Raw genomic sequence first — 20,884 nt, 5'->3', positions numbered from 1 at the left:
AGCACATCCTGGTGTTTGAATTCCAGTACTTACCTTTGGTTTATGTTTCTAAGGAAAGCTACACTGGAGGGGAGAGTTCACCTGAGGAGAACAGGACAGGGCCCTGTCCTTTGAGGGTTTAGTGCCTCTTATCTGTCCCTAGGACTGCAAGCACAGCAGTAGGAAACACTCCCAAGAACTTGTCTCAGATGGTTTATTAGAACTTTAGAAAACAGTATGAAATCCAACAAATAAATACCAAATAGAAAAGTTTTATGTATATATATATATATATAAAAATATGTACACACGAGCCCAACCCTTTCAAGTATTGCACCTGAAGCCAGGCTGCTCCCCGTGGGCACCCTGCCAGCCAGGGCTGGGGGATGAGCCTGACCATGGTGGATGAGGAGGAGAAGTCTTGGTCTATGACTGAATTCAGAATTTTAAAAAAGCAAACCTGCCCCCCTCCCTTAGTCAGACCTGCACAGGCAAATCCCCTGCAGCCCCTGCTGCTGAGCACTGACACCTCTTACAGAGCCTTGTCAGGCCCTGCTGGACCTGGCCTGAGCAGCAGCAATCCCAAAGAAAGTGACTCAGAGAGTACCAGATTTTCCTTCTGCAACTAAATTGTCCAAGCAAAGGAAACCACAGAGCAATGCTGCGGGATTTGTTCTGGTGGCAGGGCAGTTGATGGACTGTTGGAGAGTGATCATTTCTCTCCTTGGGGAATGCCAGATTAATAAAATTCTTCCTGGGAAAATATATCATATTGGACAGAGTTGGAGTGGGGGCAGCTAATTCCAGCAAGATAGAGATTTTAACACCAGTTAAAACCTGGATCCACAGTTTTCATCTGTCCAGCACTTGGTATTTCATCATATGCTGAGAGACAGTGAGAAAATACATTCCAGGCTGCATCATGGAGACCACAAACTGTCCCCTCTGGAAATAAACCTTTCCTGGGGCAGGAGGCAGCAGGGACAGAACAGAAGGAAACTGGACAAAACCAAACCCTCAGGTACCCGTGTGGCTGTGAGGACAATGGGATCCAGCTCCTCATATTCCACTACTAAAACACTGTGATTTCAATCTCAGCCTCCTGAGCTGTTTCTCTGAGTTCACAGCAGATCCTGTCCATCTTCTCAAAGGCTTGTCGGCCTCTTTCCCCTGTGAAGAGAGAAAACAGCCCCTTCTGAGGGAGAGGCAGGAAGCCCCTGAGGAACACGGCCCTCTGGGGACACTCCTGTCGTGGCCTTGCTTGGAAGGAAGGACTCAATAGTGACACACACATCCCTCAGGGAATAGTTTTCCAAAACCTGCTAGAAGCCACCATGGAAAATCAGGCCTCCTGCAACTATTTCCATGAGTAACAGTTCGGAGCAGCACAGCTGGAAAACTTGTCATGCTCATGAGCCTGAGTGCTTCTGTGGGGCAAGGCTGGAGATCCCCAGAACTAAGCATGGATCCAGGTAGGGTTTGGGACAACAGAACAGGGAAATGATTGTCTCCTGCATGACCTGGTCATCCTCTGGCAGCATTCCTCCTGTTGAGCCCTCAGGAGAAGCACAAATACTGGGCAGTAGGAGATGGGGAGCACTGACATTTTATCAGGTCACCTCCACTGTCAATCTACTTGGATTCCAGTGAAATAACAATGAACCAGCATAAAACCTTCAGTCCTTATCTACGACCTTTTCAAAAGGTTCAGTGGTTCCTAAAGCACTTAATCCTTCAGGATCTCCTTGGTCTGGTTCTATAAACTTCAACGGGGGCCCTTGGCTGTTATATGTGATGTAAAGTTTATCTCCATGGTATGAAACAGCTGTTCATGACATATTTCCCTTGTCCTGGATGTGTTCAGGCTGAACTTGAGGCCCCTCCTGGTCCTGCACTATTTCACATGACTCTTTCAGACCATTTTAAAGCTGTACAAAAGCCTTACCAAAGGACAGTGTGGCTTCCCTGGCTGCATTCCTGACTTCCTCTGTTTCAGACTGGCACAAGTGGGCAACCTGCTCAATGCTCTCCACAGCCTGTTGGAGAAAAGAAAAATTTGCTGTAGCAGCTTTTTAGCAGTGTGATGGACATTTTTACAAAGCAACACAGCCGCACCAACTCTCATCTCCTCTGACATCCAGATTCCACCAGGACCCCTCTCTTCCCCAATATACTGGGTTGCAGTTACATTTCCTGACATGATCTCCCCTCTGTTACCTTCTCTCCTGGTTTAGGGCATGCAAAAGTTCCAGGGTACAGGTCACTGTAGTGGGACCATTTTATCAGTACCACCCAACCAGGACTGTCACTGAAAGGGTTAATCCCAGTAGGTGCTTTGCAAATCGACTTTAAGGCCCTGATTTGCTGTTGTGTGGGTCCCTGTTTGTAGACATCAGTTCACTTTGTGTGCAAACCTGTTACAGCTTAGGGCTGTTGGGAAGGTTTAAATCTGTGCTGTTTCTTATAATAGCAATGCAAAAAGTACTTTTGTTTTCTGACTCTAAACAGCTATTGTTAAAAACACCCCCTGATTTAACTTCAGATTCCTACAGGTAAATGTTTAGAACTGACTGATACATAAATCTTGCTCATTTTTCCACGTGCTGGATGTCCCCAGTCAGACACTGCCTTTTGTCCTTCACCGCTGGCAATACCACAGGCGTTCACACATTGCTTGTGCTGTGCCTGGCTGACCAAACCCTCCCAGGTGCCCACAGCTCCCTCTCCTGCTGCTGTGGGAATAATGGCATTAATAGTTTGGAACCTTGGCAGCCAAAGAATTCGGTGATGCCCAGTCGCAGTAACCCCTCCCAGCTCCGAACCCAGCTGGACACACTTCGCATCCCTGCCTTGGCCCAGCAGCAGCAGAGCTGGGAGCGCTCACCCTGAGGTTCTTCAGAGCCAGACACGAAGCCTGCTGGAGTCTTGCGTCACAGTCAGATAAAACATCGGTGTAAAACAAGACAGCCTGAATGAGCAAAGAGGACAGTAAAACAGAAAGTCGGAAGTGTAATCGAGCACCCAAATCCGAGCGACAGGAGCGGTTTTACCCCCGTGAAACGGAGCAGAGGCAGAGACAAATCACTGGGGCACCGCCGTGTTTAGGGCTCGTTCCCAGCTAGGGCGAGGGCAGGGAGGCAGTGCCGCTCCCGGGGCCGCTCCCGGGGCCGCTCCCGGGGCCGCTCCCGGGGTCCCCGCGCTCACCCGGGCCCGGAGGCTCCCGCTGCCGGCGGCCCGGGCCAGGCACGCCGTGGCCGCTTTGCTCACTCGGTGGTTCTCATCCAGCTGCAGCAGCCCGAGCAGCCGCAGCGTCCGCGGCAGCGGCTGCAGCCTGCTCAGCCTCTTCCCCTTCAGCTTCTTCAGCGTCTTCAGCCTCCCGGGGCACTGCAGCTCCTCGATCAGCATCACTGCAGGGAAAGGACCCAGCCTCACCCAAAGGAAACGCCTCAGCGAGGAACACGAACCCTCCCAGCCCGGTGCCCTTGGCCACACGCTGTTCTCCCGGCCGGTGACGACCCGAGCGTGGCAGGAAGCAGAGCGGGACAGCCGCCCTTTGCCGGCCCTGCCTTCTGCCCCTGCCCCTGTCCCCGTGCCCAGGCTGGGACAGCAGAGCAATGCTCAGGCTCTTAGTGCCCCTCCAGGAGTCCTCTGCATCCAATACAAGCTTGAAGATGCAGCCAATACCAGGACTATTTTAAAATAATTCTTTTCTAATACAGAGAAAGTTTTGAAGTACTTTCACATGTTGGACAAGACTCCAGTGAGGCACTGGCTGCCTCAGGCTGCAAAACGCACATTAGTAACCTCTGCAGTTTTTTTGCTCTTTTCTGTGTCTGAGTCCAGCTGCAATAGTGAACCAAAGCCACAGGCTGCACTCAGTCCTTGGATCCAGCTGAAGGCTGCTCCTGACTTTGCGTCTGCTTTAGCTTCAGAATATCCCAGAACCCACTTTTCAGAGCACTTAAGATAAGCCCAACCTTCACACGAGGTTTATTTGCACATGGTCAGATATGGGAGTCTAGCATGTTTTTCCTGTTCTGATGAAAACTACATGGTCATAAGAGGAAATAAAATGGAAACAAATTGTCAGTGCAAGGGCTGGGCTGTTTCCTGCTCTGGAGTTGTATCTTGAGCAGGAAGCTGGAGGGCACCAGCCCTGCCAGGAGGAGCCAAGCGCTGCCGTTACCTTCTTTAGCGAGCTTTGCCAGGTGCTTCTCCAGGCTGGCAATGTGGTGTCTCTCCAGGTAACGATAGAACTGGAACAAAGTAACCGGTTCCGTTTGGAAACAGGGAGAGGGGAGCAACCCATCACAGGTGAGGATCTGCTCCAGCAGCCTCTGCAGCACTGCAGGGAACAGGGAGTAGGACAAAGAGAAGACAGTAGGTTGGTTACATGGAAGCTGCTGAAAACAAGTGAGAGGTTTGGGGTTTTTTAAATGCACAAGGACAATTTTCAGCACTGCACTGAAATGAGGTCAGCGTGGTCTTGTGCTCATGTGGTACCTGTCTCCAGGTGGCTGGGGTACTTCTCCTTCACTTTGAGCATCATTGTGTATTTCAGTGCATGGCGGAACCTTTCTGCTGAGGTCACCAAGATGCTGCTGCCGGGCTCTGCAAGATCACTCCAGATTTTCAGATACTGCTTCTTCTTTTTAGTCTTCTGAATAACTGAAACCCAACATTTTAAAAAGTCAGTGAGCTCTAGCAGATTTGGGATTTTACATGAGAAATTAGGCAGCAGATGGCCTATCTGGACATGGGACAGTATTAACTTGCATTTGCATTAGAGATGGTTTTGTTCAAAATGGGACATTTACTGCCCAAATGTTCACACCTGCAAGCACTGATGTCACCATGCTTGGGCTGAGCTCCTGAACTACCATCAGCAGCTATTCTGCCTCTTATTTTTCATTTTATCCCAGCATCTGAGTCAGTTCCAGAAAAACTTTCTGGGAGTTTAAGTGGTTGTCCTTCTGTCAGCCAAGGAGGTGCCACTGCCAAGGGTTTTCGGGATCCTGCCTCGTGTTCCTTGCCCAGGGCAGAGCTCTGACCTCAGGGTGCTCTCAAACCCTTCACAAGGGCACGTGAAGCAACACCCTGTGGTTCCCCATTTGGACCCTTGACTCCTCACTTTTACCTCCAGACATGAGCTCCTGCATTTCAGACTCCCACACTTCCCCTGTCACACGGTACCAGACCCTTTGCAGCTCTGCTCCAGGGAACAGTTTATTCTCACATCCTCCAGGATAAAATCTGGCAGCAAATGCTTCCAACTAAAATTTGCATTCTTGCTGCTGTATTCACCAAGATGAGAACAAAAGCCTTCCAAGCATCTCATTGTGCTTTATCATTTTCTCATGTCCAACAGCCAAGGGAAGAATTTAGTAGTGGGAAGACCTGAGATAGAATTCTGTGCCCACCAATCTGTTCCTGCAAGTGGGCACAGAATTGGGGCTGTTTGCTTGCCAAGGAAAAGCACAGATATAAAAGAGGATTTTATTAAGGCTGCTCTGCTGCTCTTTGACTGCAAACTCCACCATCTACAACATCCCTGTTTAAGACCAGTTCAGCTACTCTTTCTTTGAGACAAACTTCTCCAAATATTTTCCTTCTGTGCAGAAGAAAAAACGAACCAAGGAACGAGCCCTGTTTTTTCTAAGAATCAAGATTTAAAGAGCTGCTTGAATGATGTAAATGTTTAAGGAATTTAGAATGAAACTCTCTGGGTCTGGGGAGGCTCAAGCAGACACATCAGGGGTGCACCTCTCCCACCTCTGCATGCCTTGGAGTAAGGCAGGTACTCACTTTTCTCGACAGACAGATCCAGGACATCCCCCAGGACTCGCGTCTGCTCTGACACTTCCTCCAAAATGCTCTCCTGGACAACCTGGGCTACATTTGGTGCCCTCAGTTTCTGAAATGCAACAGACATAACTCAGGAGCTGAAACAAGGGCAGGAGCAAGCTCCAGATAAATGAGGATTTGTTTCTTAGAATCCAACTTTTAAGAGCAGCAAGAAAACCCCAGCTGCTCTCAGAAGGCCCCTTGCCCATCAAACACCTGCTCCCTGTAGTAGCAGTTTTTCATTCATTAAACATTACCCAAGCCAAGCCTGTGCATTTGCAGCCTGCTTTGGGCACAAAGGTATTGCTTAGAGCTTCAGCAAAACCCAGAGGCTGAAAAGAGGCAGCAGAGTTTGTATGACAAATTCTGTGTGGACACACATGTACAATGCATTTTTTGTACCCAATTTCCATTCTGAGTCTCTGTGCCATTATAAAACAAACAAAACATATTAACTTCTCCTGTAATCAGAATCAGCATTGACAGCCAGTGCCCTGGAAACCCCCAGGCTGCTCTGTACCTGCAGCAGACCTTTGCACAGCCTCAGGTGTGTTATCAACAGCATGTCTAGGTTGTCATCACCAGTAGTTACATCTCGTGCTTCTGGTCTTGTGTCACAGCTCAGGGACTGGAGCACATTGTCATTGTATGTGCTGGTGAGATGAGGGGAAAAAGGAGTTAGAAGTCTTATCACTAAATAGAATTGAAGATGTACTGTCTCAACAGGAAGATGCGAAAGAAACCAGGTGGTTTTGAACAGAAAGCAGCATTTCCTTTAATTGCATTTTATAACCCTTTTTAAAAACATGGGGACACCTTTCTGTGCTGGATTTGATACCACAGCTGTTTCCCAGCCAAGTGTGCCTGTTCTGGGACCCCCTTTGCCTGTCCCACGAGGTGCTGCAGCACATACCTGACACTGCCTGTCCTTACGCTCCCAAACAAGGACAGCTCGTCAGCACTGCAGTCAGCGTTCAAGAAGTCAAAACTCTCCAGCACTGTCTCCACCATTAAACTCTCCATAGAGGAATGTTTATGAAGTGTCTTTAGCTGTTAATGAAATATAAGCAGAAATGCTGTAATTTATAGTTAGCAAGCCATTTTGCAGTTGTTCTTTGCTGGTTTTGAAATAATTCCTAATAAAAAAATCACTTTGTTTTTCTGATTTCATTCTTAACACATCAGGGAAGTCTGCTCTCGGTGCAGCGCTCTGACCCCAAAATAATGTTGGCAGTTAAATTCAAAATATGTGTTAATATTTCAGTCTCTGTGGATTCCATTTTATCTCCATGCCTGGTAAAGCTGGTGAGAGCTGATGTTCTCTGCATCCTCTGTCACTAACACAGTTTTCACTCATTCCCTGTTTCAGAGCTCAAAGCACCAATCTCAGGGGGCTGTTGCATTCCAGCACAGCATCCAAGAGCTTCATATCAATAGTGGATTTCATGGGGCCTATACCTTTCTCCCCCCTGGAAAGGCTGCTTTGAGACTACTTGGTTTAGGTTTTAAGTTCTGTTTTTCCAGGGGTTTCACTGGAGCAGGAGGCCAGGGCAGTCATGTTATCATCAGTTCTTACTCCAGCCTGGATTCCCTCCCCAGCCCTCGTGTTCCTGCTCCCAAACCTGCAGCACAGCCCCTGCCTGCTCTTCTCCAGCACCTTTCCTCTAAGGAAAGAAGTGCTTCCAGCCCCTCTGACTTGTCAGACAGCCTGGCCCGCCTGCAGGAGCCGGGGGAGCCTGGACACACGGGCTTTGATGAGCTGCTGCAGTCACCTCGAGCTACACCAGGCTTGAAAAACAGCCACAGATTCGAAGCAGACCTAAATGCTGAGGCCCTGACACGCAGCCCAGGTTCTGCTCAGCCCGGAGTTTCCAGCAGGACTGCAGTTCTCTGCCGATGCCGTCCCCCTCGCCCGGCCCCGGGCGGCTCCTGCGCTCCGCCGCCTTTCCCGAGCCCCGCCTGACCTCTGGTGGCCAAACTCCCCGGCTGGGGGCCACCGCTGCAGCCCCGAATCAACCCGACCGCAGCGGCACGGAGCTCCTTCAGGGCTAACAGGGAGAGCTGCACCGCCTCCCGAGAGCAAAACACAACCCTACCTTCAATTTATCCCTCACAGACAAAACCTGGCATTCCAGTTTCTGCAGCTGGGCTTGCCCCTCGCCACGCGATTTCAGCAAATTCAACACTTCCTGGAGAGTCTTGTCGATTGACTTTGCACGTCCATCTGGTTTGAGGTCATTTGCAGCATTCCAGCTTTTCTGGCTCATGTTTTCCTGCTCTGCCAGACGGCGATTCCGGGCCTGGCTGAAAGAGTCTCTCCTGCCTTTGTGACGGCTTGGAAAAGTGGAGGGGCTACTTGGGAATCCATCCGCACACGGAATCTTCTTCAGGATGTCCAGAGTGGTGTGATCTGGGAGAGGATGCTGCAGCTCTTCTGCTCCAGTCTCTTGAATTATCACCAGTGGCAACATCCTGTGATCCAGGGCTGGAGTTGTACTTCGGGATTCTGCCCCTTTCTGATCCTCCGAGCTGAACGAATCTCCCTCGCTCGTCTCCGCCGGGTTGTGTGGCTTGTTCCTCCCAGGGACATCAAACTCACAGGCAGCCAAGTAGCTCAGAATGCTGGGAGGCTGGCCTTCCTCACCTCCATCCCCTGGGCTTTGCCTCTGCTGCAAAACAGACTGAAAAGAGATCCCCAAGTGAGCCTGGAGACAGCTGGAAAGACCAAGATCCCACCTAGGAGAGGGGACTCTGCTTTCCTGGTTCCCAGTTTGATGCCCACCACAGATTACTGGAGCAGACACCCACATCCCCACCATTCCAGCTGCTGAGCAGAGTTTTGTTGAGGGTTTTTAAAATGTTTTACAAAATCCAAACTAGAACGCAGAAGAATAAGGGTTAAAAGAAAAAGTTAACAAAGCTCCAAAATAAACTGCAAAGGCCCCAGAGTGCTGCTTCCACATTGCTGGGTGTGCTCCTAAACAGTCTAATCTAACCCAAAAACCAAGCCCTGGGTCTGTGCTTTACCCTTTGCTCTCCCCGATGAACTCACCAGGTAATATCTCTCTCTGAAGCTGGGGGTGTTTGGGGGGGTCCAGTTGTACAATGAGCTCTTCCTGCTACCCACAGAAAACTTGGCAGTACTTCCAGGTGACAGAAACAGGTTCTCTGTGTCGAAGGGGCTGCAGCAGAAAACAAAGGCCCAAGTGTCAGTGAGGGCAGAGAGCACAGAGGTGTTTATCTGCTGGTAGGGTTTGAACTGGGACGTTTAGTCAGCAACACACGGAATAAAAGGAAACAGAAACTGCCTCTCTGACTAGTATCTTTGATTTCTCCAGCAGAGAAAGACACAGGCAAGAAGGCTGTGGTTTGTACACAGAATTCTCAGCACCCTTTAGACAGAAACCTGTGCCAGAGTCTTTGGAAGAGGAGTCCAATGGTCCCAAAGGTTGAGGTGCTCTGTCCTCTGACACTGGTGCTGGCCTGGCACTGAGCAGTGACAGGCACAAAACCATAGAGGAAGGAAATACAACACAAGCAATAAAACAGAACTGCCAATTTCCCTCTTGCAGAGCACACACCACCTGGAAAAACCAATAAAAAACCTCATTATCCTTCACCTATTAATAAACAATTCCTTTGGCTGGCAGAGGAAGCCTGTGCAGTGCCACTTGGCAAGTTCTGTGGTTCATACAGGTAGGGATGAGCCAGTTACAGCCCCAGAGGACACTGGCTTAGGTCTGCAAGAGTTTGTCAAGTGCTGCTCCAAAGACTTCCTAATTACCTACTTCAGCACAGCCATTAGTTTCTCAACTTCTTTGCAAAGCAGCCAAGGAAACTCGGATGAATAATCCCCTGGGATACAACTCAGCTAACCAGGAGAAGGAGAACACATTTCAAGTTAAGTAAAGCAAGTTCGGTTTTTATATGTGTTACTTTTTGTTCCTTTCTGAGTTTCCTTGTGGCACCAAAAGAAAGTTTGTTTTTCCACTTGAGTATTGGCATTTTGAAAAAAGTGAATTGTTTGCAACAAATCTGCAGCCTCAGTGATATGAATACAACAACCAAAGAGCAGGATAAAGTCGGCTGCATTCAGCTGTACATTGCAGGAGATCTAAGTGATAACAAGGACTAATCAATTGCAGGGAAATGAATTTCTACTCTCTAGCAAAAGTTGAAGAGCAGAGTCCCAACTCTCTCTGGCTTCTCGTGTTGCACAGGGACAGTTCTGCAGAGCATCCTGCAGTGCAGCACTCTGTGTTCTTCCTGAGCAGAGAGAATGCTCTGGAGCTCCCCAAACCAGGTTAATTGGCTGAATTAGCCAGTGTCACCCAGCTGGGCTCCATCACAGCCCCATTCCTCAGAGCCACACAACCAACCATCTGCACTGACTCATGGGCAGAAATAAATTGGGTTTCTGACAGCAAGAGCCTTTTAGCCAAAGCCTGCTGTGTTTACTGATGAAAGCAAATTACTCCTACCCATGGCATTCTTAACAAAAGGCACAGGGATCCATTCCTCAGATTTTTTCATTTTTAGCTTTTAATACAATGATGCAGTAATGCAAAATGACACTTCTAGGAAAGGAACAAGAACAAACAACATCTGCTTTGCCCCTTTGGCAATTCCTAAGAGCCTCCAGAAAAATGCAGCTCTTCAGCTGGCTGCAGACAAGCACATGCTCCTGGTCCTGCAAGGAATGACTGGGAGAGCAGAGCAGAGGGGCAAAGCAGGAATGGGGTCTGCTCTGGAGCTTCTATTTTCTCTTGGCTCTGAGCTCCTTGGGCACAATCCATCATCTCCCTCCACATTTCTCCAGCAAACAAACCATCACACTGGGACAGCTCCATGAATCCATCTCTCCCAGCATTCTGGCACAGACAGAACCCAGTAGTGGATATTCCAGGGAAAAACAGAGGAAGTCAGTCAAATGGAGTGGGCTCTCCCCAGACACAGGCTGGAGTTTGAGGCAACCCATAGCTGGGATCTGTCATGCACCAGACTTTGCAAGCAGACTATTGCCTTTAATTGTCACTGGCTTTTCCTCAGTTTGTTTAGTCACTTCCTGAAATCATTGACATAAAACCTCTCCATAGGTAAAAACTATGCAGGAATGTCATTGTTTAACCTTAAATTCTGGAGCAATTACTTTAATGGGGGGTGGCTGTACTGAGAGAAATGGTGGCTCCACATTTCCTGTCCATGTTCCCCAGCCAACATCCACATGCCTGCACAGGATTATCCAGCCACAGCTTTTCGGGCGAGAAAAGCTCCATTCAAAAAAAAAATCCAAAGTGACCCACATCTGATCATCTTTGCTGTCTCCATTCTGTGCCCTAATCACTCCCCTCCTGTCCAGCCACTCCATGGATTCAATTCCCCCAGACCGGATGGGCAGATAGAATTCCCTGCCTGAATTCCACTGCTCAGCCTGTGAATCCAGGCTTACATTAATACAAGAAAAAGCCAATTCTAGTCAAGTGGACTGGACTCACTGTTAATGATGAGATTTTTCTTTCACCCACTCAGCCCAGGGGAAAATGCCCATGCAATTCAGCAGAGAGGTGGTTGTTGGGTCTCACCCACCCTTTCCAGCCCAACAAGCACCAGGCTCCAGGTTATCCAGCTTGGCTCAGCACCAGCTGTGAGAGCACAGAGATGCACCAGTGGATCATCGAAGATCCTGCAGGAGGAACTGCCTCTTCACCTAAGCTTGCATCTCTAAGAGCAAGACTGGCAGTAGGTATGCATCCCAAAATAAAAGCCAGACTTTCTTTTTTACTCTGCCTTAAGGTTTTGTGCTCCTGCTCCAGGAACCCTTGTGAGCCAGGCCAGCACTGCTCAAAGCAGTCACCAGAGTGGTTCTGACTGGATGGTGCCCCCTGGATCCCAGTGCAGGGCACTACTGGAGTTCTGAAAAGAGAATACAGCCCTCTCTTTATCCTGCATGTGAGACAGAATTCAGACTGTTGTTTAGGTTGGCAAAAACCCCAAAGCCTTTTGCCAAACTGGCCAACAAAGCCGTTCTGCAACAGTCCCAAGCTCATTCACACTCCTCATGGCACAATCTATAAAGGAGCTGAAGGCACTTTTGTTTGAGCCCAGAAGACCAGAGGCCTATTTAAAGAAAATATACATTTAGAAGCAGAAGAGAGAGCTACATTTGGATTTCTCACAAAGCAGGTCTAGACTGAAAGCTTGCCCCTCATGGAACTTTGGGTAAATCAGATGAATTTGTTTAGTTATTCTTAAATCAGAGAAAAAAGCAGCTGTTACTTTGAGTGCTCTATCTTTGAAAACAGAAACACCCTAAGTTATCACCACAAAGCTCCTCTTTTCTGTAAACAACCTCAGCAGACTGTCAGAGAGGAGAGGCCAGCTCTGCACAGCAATGCTCTGGAGAATCCACTTGGTGGGATCCCAACGCATCTCAGGAAACTTAAACACAGCAGAGACACAGAGCTGGAGCTCTCATGCACTGAGAAATTCCAAGGGGGGATTAATTCCCAAAGAAAATGAGTCACCACTGCCCCGCTCCCAGCTCAGCTGCTGCCAGCTCCAAGGGCTGTGTGATGCTGTCCCAAATCCCACGGACGTGCTCCTCTTGCCAGCCCAAAGCTGCACTCTGAGCTGGAGACTGCAGCCAGAGAGCGTCAGCAGCACTGGGATGGGACTTTTCTAGAAAGTTTTGCCCCAAATACAATTTGCTTTGGGGATTTAGGTTATGAGGAACTGTGCAATATCCCAGAATTGGAGGGGGTTTTCCTCATCCAGTTCTTTTGTAAGAACAGCTTATGTGCATGATTAATTCTGAAGTTCCTGCCAGTGAGGACAGGAAGGGAGTAGATCCAGCAGCAGGGAATGAAGGACTGTCAGTGCCACTGCTGGGGGCTCACAAGAAGGTAGCAGAAGTGGTTTCTTCCAGACTCTATATTCTCCATATACCATGGCCATGGTCAGCTCTCACGAGGAAAACGCATCATTAACAGGGGCAGGCAAAACTCTGCCAAGGTGAGTTCATTTCTTGCTGACCTCAAGAGATTTGTGTTTGAAAATAATTTTCAGGTGCTGTGGCAGGGACACATTTTTCAGCCCAGTTGCAGGTACAAGTGTCAAGGACCACTGCACATGCAAGGGACACTCGGAAAATGGTACTGGATCAATAAGGCTTTACTTTCCCCAGCCCCAGAAATGGAACCAGAGCTGTTTCTGATTTTCCTGCTGGGAGCCTGGGGCCTTTCAGGGAGGGCCTGACAGCAGAGGGGTGTTCAAAGGCCTCTGGGCCATGCAGGGCTGGGAAGAGCCAAGGCTGCAGAGAGCCACGTGCAGAGGGACATGCGGAGAGTGTCCCCATTTCACTGGGCACCTCACTAAGGGGCTGGTGTAATCCTGGACAACAGCAAATGCAAACAGGTTAAAAAGTCTTGATTTGTTGTAGATGGCTCTCTCAATGTGGAACAACAGTGCCATAAAGCAGAAATAACAGAACTACCTCAAAACCCTGTGCTGGTGAGTCTGGAGGGAGGAATAAGTGCCAGTGCACTGTCCACAACAGTGAGAATTTACTTTTAATAACAGCATTAATCCACTACAAAAATCAAATTACAAATTTAAAATATAAAACAATTTAACAAACCACAGGCACCGTGACAATGCTCAGCTATTTAAAAGGACATCTGTAAGCAGCTTCCCTGGAGTGCACAAACAGCCTTGTGTCCATAACTACCCACAGCACACAGACGAAGGTGCCAAGTCTTTGGGAAAGCTGCTTTTTTAACAGATCGTGTCTTGGTAATGACTGTCCTAAAACTTCAGCTGTGTATTTTTTTCATTGTGTCCAGAAACTGCTACTTCCAGTTTCATTTCATCACCTTTAAGATTATTTTTCATGTTTTGTAGACACACATACATTGCTTGGAGTTAGATCAAATGCTCATTGTGAGGAGCAGAGAGCTTAGTAAGGCCACTGGCGAGGTCCCACGGCTGTGGGGACACCAAAGGAAGAGCTGAAAGGTCATAGGAACAGCTTCTGTCCCTTTCTCTTCCTGCTCCCACCATCAGATCAGGCCCAGGGGTTGCTGTGAGGGAGCATGGGGCTGTTCTCTACCCTGCACCTGCTCTCAGATAGAAAGAGGTAAATGTTGAATGCAACTCAGGGACACACCTGGGAGCCTTTCATTATTTCAAATGTTTTCTAGCTGTTGCTGTTTGAGGCTGTACTTACTTCCAGAGGACCTCCAGCCGCAGCTTGATGGTGCCCAGCTCAGTTATATCCACAATGATCGCCTGGGGCTTGGTGGTGAAGAAGTTGACGCTGTCACATGTCACCACCCCAACCAGGATAGTGGCCAGGCCTCGCAGCTCTGTCACCTGCAGGGACAGACAAACACATCCAATTCCATCTTACCAGACAATCCTAAATCCCCTGCATGGAGAAGAGAACAGCCCAGGTCAGATCTGCTCTGAGGCCCACAACAAACCAAGCCCTGATACTCAGTTCTGCATTCCCAAACTGCTGTGAGCCACTGTCCCCACAAGGAATATCTCACAGGAGGCTGCCAAAGAGGGGAGGGGTTCCAGGAGCTGGGCACACACAGAGCTGTACAGCATTCCCATTTTTAAACCTGCTATGTATTTGTACTGGGCAAAGATTACTGAGGACAAAGTGGAAAGAGCAGGAGGTGTGGAGGACATTCATCAGCAGATTTTCATAAGCTGACAAAAAGAGTAAAACTATCCTTGTGACACAAAGTTACACAAGTTTTTACAACAATTATGGTAAAACAGGGATCTGAATTAACTTCTCACCTGATCCTCATTGTGCAGTAAAAGTAAAAAACCACTTCATAAACCCATTTTCAAAGGCAGTGCTGGCAGGGTGCCAGAGTGTCTCCTGTGTAACCCAGCTCCTGCTGCCAGGGGAGGGAACTCTGCAGGAGCTGCTTTAACAGGCTGCCAGAGCCCAAAGGCCTGCACTGGCACAGTTTCCCAGTAGGACAGGATCCAGCACAGCCTTCAGTCTCAGCTCTTTTCAGGCTGACAGGAGTCATGCTGCAGAGCAGCCCACAAGTGCTGCTCAAGGATTAACCCCACCTGCCAGGGCAGTGCCAGAACCAAGCGTGGGTTTTCTGTACAGGAATTTCTCTCCTCCAATAGAGAGCAGTACTACAGGTACTTAACATCCACATGAGGGATGGGAATAATATCTACATCCACATCTGTCTCCACATCCAGCTGCATCCTAGAAATTCCCAGATATTGATCTAGGACCTTTTCAGAAAACCAACCAAACAAAAAACCTGAAACACAACCACAGGTCCCAGAACATGGGAAAGCAGGTGCACTAATACAGTCACCAGTGCCAGGAGCAAAGGAAAATCAGAAGTCATGTCCCTTCACTAGGCAGAACATGGATTAACTGCCATTTTTTACATAGCTAGAGAAAGAAAACCAAGAATTTTGAGAAACCCTTGGTGGTCTAAGGGAGAAGTAGCAGAAGACCTGTTAACCCACTGATTCCAATCCAACCATTATACACCACACCTTGATTTCAAACTTCTCGTGCAGATTGGGTATAAAAACCTTTTCTTCCTCATCCCACGTTTGGCTGTCATCAGTCTCAATTTTGCCTTTCAGCCTCCATTTTTGGCGCCCCAGTCGCACAAACACCTGGAAACCACAAAGAAAAGAGCCTGTTGGGCCAGCATGTCCCAGACTATCCCCTTCAGTCCACAGGTCCCTCACTGTTCCAGTTCTATGGAAGCAAAGCTGCTCCCTTGATCACTGTACACTGGGAGCTTGGATACAGCCAGAAGACTGGAGACAGGAATTGGGGGTGCAGGCTTCAACCCCTGAAGTCAGCACCCAGTGCCACATCCCACCCACTGGAGAAGGAGCTCAAACCACACTGCACTGCAGGTGGGGTGGTGCTGAAGTACCAGGACACTGGAATTCACTGGGAAAGGTTAGGAGCAGGAGAGCACCCAGGGAGACACTGAGTGCCTTCACATCACACCAAGGGCAAACTTCCAAGAAACAGGCAGCCACTGCTATTTGATTCCAGGGCAACTCTGAAGGCAAAGCCCTGGCAGCTGGGTTTGATAGGCAATCACTGGCATCATTTAAACGCCCCTGTAACACCCAAATCACATCTAATCCCCTCTGTCCCTCCCCAGCTTCCAGGGGCACAGTGAGTGTGCCAATGTTCTGTTCTCCTCACAGCAGAGTGTGGATTTATCACAGTCTGGCTCCTGCTCTCCATGTTCCACCCCTGCCCTCCTGTGCTGCTCATGCACTCTCACTCCAGGAACAGAAAGGACAAAATATACATGTTATATACTGCACCTCATACTGGTCCCCGGGGCAGAGACGTGCAAAGCCCACCAGCCCTGAAAAGAGAAGGAAAACTCCCAGTGTTTGTAAGCTTTACAAAGCCCCCCAACACCTCAGCCTGCAATGAATCAAGTGACTCTCTGGGTAGCGCTCCCTCTTGTCCTCAGCTCTGAGCAGAAGCTACCCCACCAGCCCAGTGCACTCTTAAAAGGAGAACATTTAATTGAGCTGAAGAAAGAAAGCCTGTCAGCCTTGTATTCAAGTATAAAACACCATGGCAGGTCTGTTTTACAGCACTGGAGCAAAATAACTTTACCAAAATTCTGTCTAAGATCTCACTGAATAACTGGACTCTCAGTGGATCAGATTGCTACCCAGAAACCCCAAATCAACAGATGAGTCTTGAAGGAAAGGAAAAAGGAACCTACCTTTCATCTTCACATGAAACTCTCCCAAGTGGACCTCCAATGCCCCCTCTATAAAGCACATGTCCTGAAAGAAAGACTGCACAGTCACCAGCACTGCCCAGCAGTGCAGAGGAGCTGCTTCCCCACACATGCCATTTCTTTTAAAGGACTGCATTCCTTTTATTTTTTTTTTTTTAAAGGGCATACAAACATTTTCACCAGTAAAGGCAGATAAAAGTAATGTTAATGGATTCTGTAAGACATAAAATCTTCCACAGAAGACTGGAACTCCTTGAGCTCCTCACTGTCAGTTACCTTCCATCAGTGGTTTTGTAAAAATAGCATAGCTCATTACTTCAATTCTCATCCCACACTTCCAGTGGAAGACATAAGAGACCCCAGTATTAAGGATTTTTCATACAATGTACCTGCATTTTATTCACACATGCTTTTAACCCACACCATTAAAAAAAAAAAAGCCAGCAGCAACTCCCAGTGCACTCTTTGTGAAGGAGCAGTCAGGTCCTGCTTACAAGTGTGAAGGATTTCCTACCTCTGTGCACTCCTGGACGTTCTTGTAGAGCTCCACCAGGCTCTCCCTGGAGGCTTTGGTGGAAGGGGACAGGGAGAAGGCCTGTTTCATGTTGGTGGCCCCATCCCGCAGTCTGCACTGGATGCAGTAAGCTTCATAGAGCTCTTCCACCTTTCAAACATGGGAAAGAAGGAGCTGGAATTACCCTGGCATAGTTAAGGCGTTTTGGAAAGGAACATCAGCAGTGTTTCCTGGCCAAAACAAAAAGCAACAACCAAACCAAACCCCCTGTCAGGGCACTGCAGGATGCTGCAACTCCTGCATTTTACAGAGTGCAACAGTTTGCTCCTCAATATCCCATGCTTTTTTTTCAGGAATACCATCAGCTCTGCTTTTACCAGAGTAGAAGACAAGTAGTAGAGTAACACTTTGCTCACAAAAATTGCAGAGCAGGAAACCAATTCCCTCAACGCAGGCTCAACCCCCTGCTGTGTTAGCTGTGCCAGAGGAGAGGTTCCAGCCCTCTGGAAGCACTGGCAGACAGCAGACACAGAAATGCCCCTGTGGCCCCTCATGGGAAGGGGGGAGAACACATCAGGCTTCAGAGCAGCATTTTCTGAATAAACTGGCAGAGAATGCAAACTGGTTTCACAGGAAAACTCAGGTTGGGTCGTGCCCAACATTCAGCCTGAATAGAACCATTCAGGAAATTAAATAAATAAAAATCCCCTCCTCCTGTAAAAAGAGTGGCTACAGCTTTCAGCAAGTCCCCAGCATTCTCCCCTTCAGATGAATTATAATCAGAGTGTTTTCCATGTGGATAGATCACTTAAAAAGCAGTGTGAGCCTTACAGGTACAAGGTATAAACCCCTTACCTTGCTAATGTGAAACTCCAACTTTCTGATGTATCTCTCCACAGAGCGGATTTGCTTTTGAAGAGGGCAGAGAGAGAAAAAGGGATGTGAGAAATTATTTCCTAAATGCGCCATTAGGTAACACAGCAGACAGCAAATCACCCATTTTCCTCTTTTGGCAACATTCCATCTCATCCCCAACAGCCTTACCTTATCCAGGTCATAGTAGAAAGCCTGAAAGAGAAACAGCACAGGCTGAGGAGGAGAGCACCTGTATTTGTACACAGTGATGATACCTTCATACATACTGCAAGGCTCACTAGGACATCCTCATTTACACTAAATTAATATTGTAAACGCTGATCACTGAGCAGACACAAGGAGGTACAGCCCAGTAAAGAAACATGATCTGAGGAACACTGCTGGATATTGGCAATGAGAAATCCCAAGCTCTCACAACGAGGGCTACCTTGCTTGGGAAAATTCTGATTGTGATGCTTTGCTGGATCCCACCTCAGTGTTTTAACTGGACAACCCCTGGGAGTCCCTGGAGGGAGAAAGCACCTACTTTTGTGACTGTATTTAAGTACTTAAACATTAAAAACACCTTACCAATCTAGAGTTCCTTTTTGTATCTTTGTGTCGACCAGAGAGATAATCCAGCTCAGCCTGATGTGCTTCCAGGTATTCACTGCAGAGAAAGCAAGCCCACTGTTAGATTGTCCCAGAGTGGTCATTAGAGATTCTCTGGGGAGGCGTTTCAGCAGAATGTTACAAGGGATGTAGGAGGAGAATATCAAGTTCTAACACACACACAAATCACAGATCTCCCTCTCAGATTCCTCTAACTATTCCTGCGTGACCCCTTCCTGTAAGGCAGCAGAATGGCTCAGTTGTTGAGGAAGCCTCTGCTTACAGTTACTGAGGAGGAAGGACTCACCAACCAACTCCATCTTAGAGAGCCAAAGACTTGCAACATGAAACACTTGCACTACAAACCCAAGCTCACAGGAGCACTGCCCAGGTAAGGTGGGGCCGATGCCACTCAGCGTTTTAGCAAACTGAGCTGAAGACCCTATTAAGGCAATTTCTTAATGCAACTATTACTTTTCCCAGAATGAGAACTCTTTTTGCAAGGTGTGAAGCACTTGGTGCCAGCTGGCTTCTCTAGAGTTGCTTGCATGCATGGGTTGTTGCTTGCATGCTTTACGAGTTTCCACAGGGCCTTAAACTTTTTCAGCTGAGACCATCTTCATCCAACTTTCCTTTTAATACAGAGCAGACTTAGGTAACTTTTTCCTTTAATGTTTAAAAGGGAACCAGAATCACCTAGTAAATGCTACATTATTAGACAGTCTCCGAGCAGTCAAAATAACTTCATTTTAGACAGCTACACTTCTTCACATTTGCTTTGATGCATTTCATTTTCTTACTGTTCCAAAACCAGGTCCCCCAAGACATCCCACGTCTCCAGCATTCAGCTGTCTGCTCTTAACACCTGCCCAGTAAGAGCTCAGTGCAGAAGCAGCCAAGGCTGAAGGCAGAAGAACATTCATTTACCTTTTAGAAAGGCTTCATCACTTTTAGATTTAGGTATGTTAGAATGACCAGCTTGATGGAATGGCACCCAGATGGTTAACAGAATAAAGAGTTATTTTCTACAACTATAAAGAAACAGGCACATAAAATATGTTCTGTACTAAAAATTCGAGTCACTCCAGCACCGAGTGGACTTAAGTCTGCATTTACTTAAAATTTGGCCTTTGCATTGCTATTTGATACAGCTGTTTTCTGTAGGTTACTTCAGTCAATTAGTCAGCCACTCACTTTTGGCAGGAGGCTGATCATGTGGCACTCACTGCAAAACTGGGAACAAATTCTGATCCACTTTATAGTTTCTCCTCCCTAAGCTCAGATAAATTCTCAACTCTGCAAAAACATTTGGTTTCCTTGTTTCTTTTAAATCTAAATCCTCTAATAAGACATTGGTGGATATTTTTAGGGCTAAGACTTCATAGTCTTTTATAGGACTGAAAACTTGACACATCTGACTTTATAAAGTGTTACTACAGTGCATTTTATGTTCTTTGCTTAGGAAAACAAACTAGGAGCAAAATGCATACAGGAGCAAAATGTGGAGGACAGCAGTAACACACTGCAGGAACTGTTAGAAGGGTGCCAGCAGAAAGAGCTGTGGGGTTTACACATCCAAGGGAAGGTATTTTATCTTCTGATAGCAGCTGCAGGGTGTAAATGAAGTTCCTGTAATAATAGAACATTCTGGGAAATCAAAAAGCTGACGTTTTCAGGTGAATCTGCTTAGGCCTTTGTGTTACAAGACACCTGAAGATCACAGAGCACTTTCGAAATCCAGAGTTTACTTCTATTAAGAGGGAGAAAAAAAAAAAAGAAAAAACCAAAAAACCCCCACTGAACAACCCTCCTAGAGCAGCTCATTCTGTCAGTGTTCACTAATCAGCAGAAGGAAAACAGAAGTGGTTGATGAACCAGCCTCCCCACTCTGCCTTTGCAGGGCACACCCTCATCTTCAGACTCGATTTTAAGTCAGCTTTTTGAGTCATAGCAAACTCCACACAGTTCCCTCTCCAGAAGCTTTTTGCCAATCACTCCCCAGGTCTGGCTGTCCCATCCCTATGCTGCCACCCTGCCCTGAAAGCCTCCCTTCCTCATGGAAGTTCAGCTGCTCCCCAGGAGATGGGCAGAGTTCGCTGTCACTTTTTACAGTGTAATTAACTAGGAACAAACAAAAACATCAGAGCACTTTGCTTGCAAGCAGACTGTCTGAGAGTGAATGAAACTTGTTTTACAAGGTCCCAGGCCTAGGGAAGTCACCACATGCGTTTGGAGATGCCAGATGGAGACAGAGCACAGTGACACACAGACTTAAGCAGCATGACTAGGTAAGGCAAATTAC

The 20,884-nt window shown here is 47.7% G+C and overlaps 1 protein-coding gene across 7 annotated transcripts in view; it reads right to left on the bottom strand.

The window, feature by feature from the left end:
* Positions 1 to 179: 179 nt before the first annotated feature.
* The window catches only part of RIPOR3 (RIPOR family member 3), a 42,050-nt gene continuing 21,345 nt past the window's right edge, over positions 180 to 20,884 (bottom strand). For 6 of the 7 annotated variants that reach the window (XM_039563587.1, XM_039563590.1, XM_039563589.1 and 3 more), the window contains 19 exons: positions 18,562 to 18,640; positions 18,160 to 18,183; positions 17,971 to 18,024; positions 17,116 to 17,265; positions 16,584 to 16,647; positions 16,168 to 16,211; positions 15,367 to 15,492; positions 14,048 to 14,193; positions 8,876 to 9,005; positions 7,920 to 8,504; positions 6,737 to 6,873; positions 6,344 to 6,476; positions 5,785 to 5,893; positions 4,483 to 4,647; positions 4,166 to 4,324; positions 3,184 to 3,386; positions 2,864 to 2,947; positions 1,925 to 2,015; positions 180 to 1,149 (listed from right to left, as the gene is read on the bottom strand). In XM_039563587.1, coding sequence (XP_039419521.1) covers positions 1,052 to 1,149; positions 1,925 to 2,015; positions 2,864 to 2,947; positions 3,184 to 3,386; positions 4,166 to 4,324; positions 4,483 to 4,647; positions 5,785 to 5,893; positions 6,344 to 6,476; positions 6,737 to 6,873; positions 7,920 to 8,504; positions 8,876 to 9,005; positions 14,048 to 14,193; positions 15,367 to 15,492; positions 16,168 to 16,211; positions 16,584 to 16,647; positions 17,116 to 17,265; positions 17,971 to 18,024; positions 18,160 to 18,183; positions 18,562 to 18,640 — 2,581 coding nt within the window. In that variant the 3' untranslated portion in view covers positions 180 to 1,051. Of the gene's footprint in view, positions 1,150 to 1,924; positions 2,016 to 2,863; positions 2,948 to 3,183; positions 3,387 to 4,165; positions 4,325 to 4,482; positions 4,648 to 5,784; positions 5,894 to 6,343; positions 6,477 to 6,736; positions 6,874 to 7,919; positions 8,505 to 8,875; positions 9,006 to 14,047; positions 14,194 to 15,366; positions 15,493 to 16,167; positions 16,212 to 16,583; positions 16,648 to 17,115; positions 17,266 to 17,970; positions 18,025 to 18,159; positions 18,221 to 18,561; positions 18,641 to 20,884 lie in introns of all 7 variants that reach the window. The other variant, XM_010396781.4, reaches the window with a different exon arrangement.

The sequence above is a fragment of the Corvus cornix genome, chromosome 20, assembly GCF_000738735.6.
Source record: "Corvus cornix cornix isolate S_Up_H32 chromosome 20, ASM73873v5, whole genome shotgun sequence".
NCBI classification, from domain to species: domain Eukaryota; kingdom Metazoa; phylum Chordata; class Aves; order Passeriformes; family Corvidae; genus Corvus; species Corvus cornix.
Note: the sequence above shows the minus strand (reverse complement) of the source record. Positions and strands in the feature narration are given on the sequence as shown.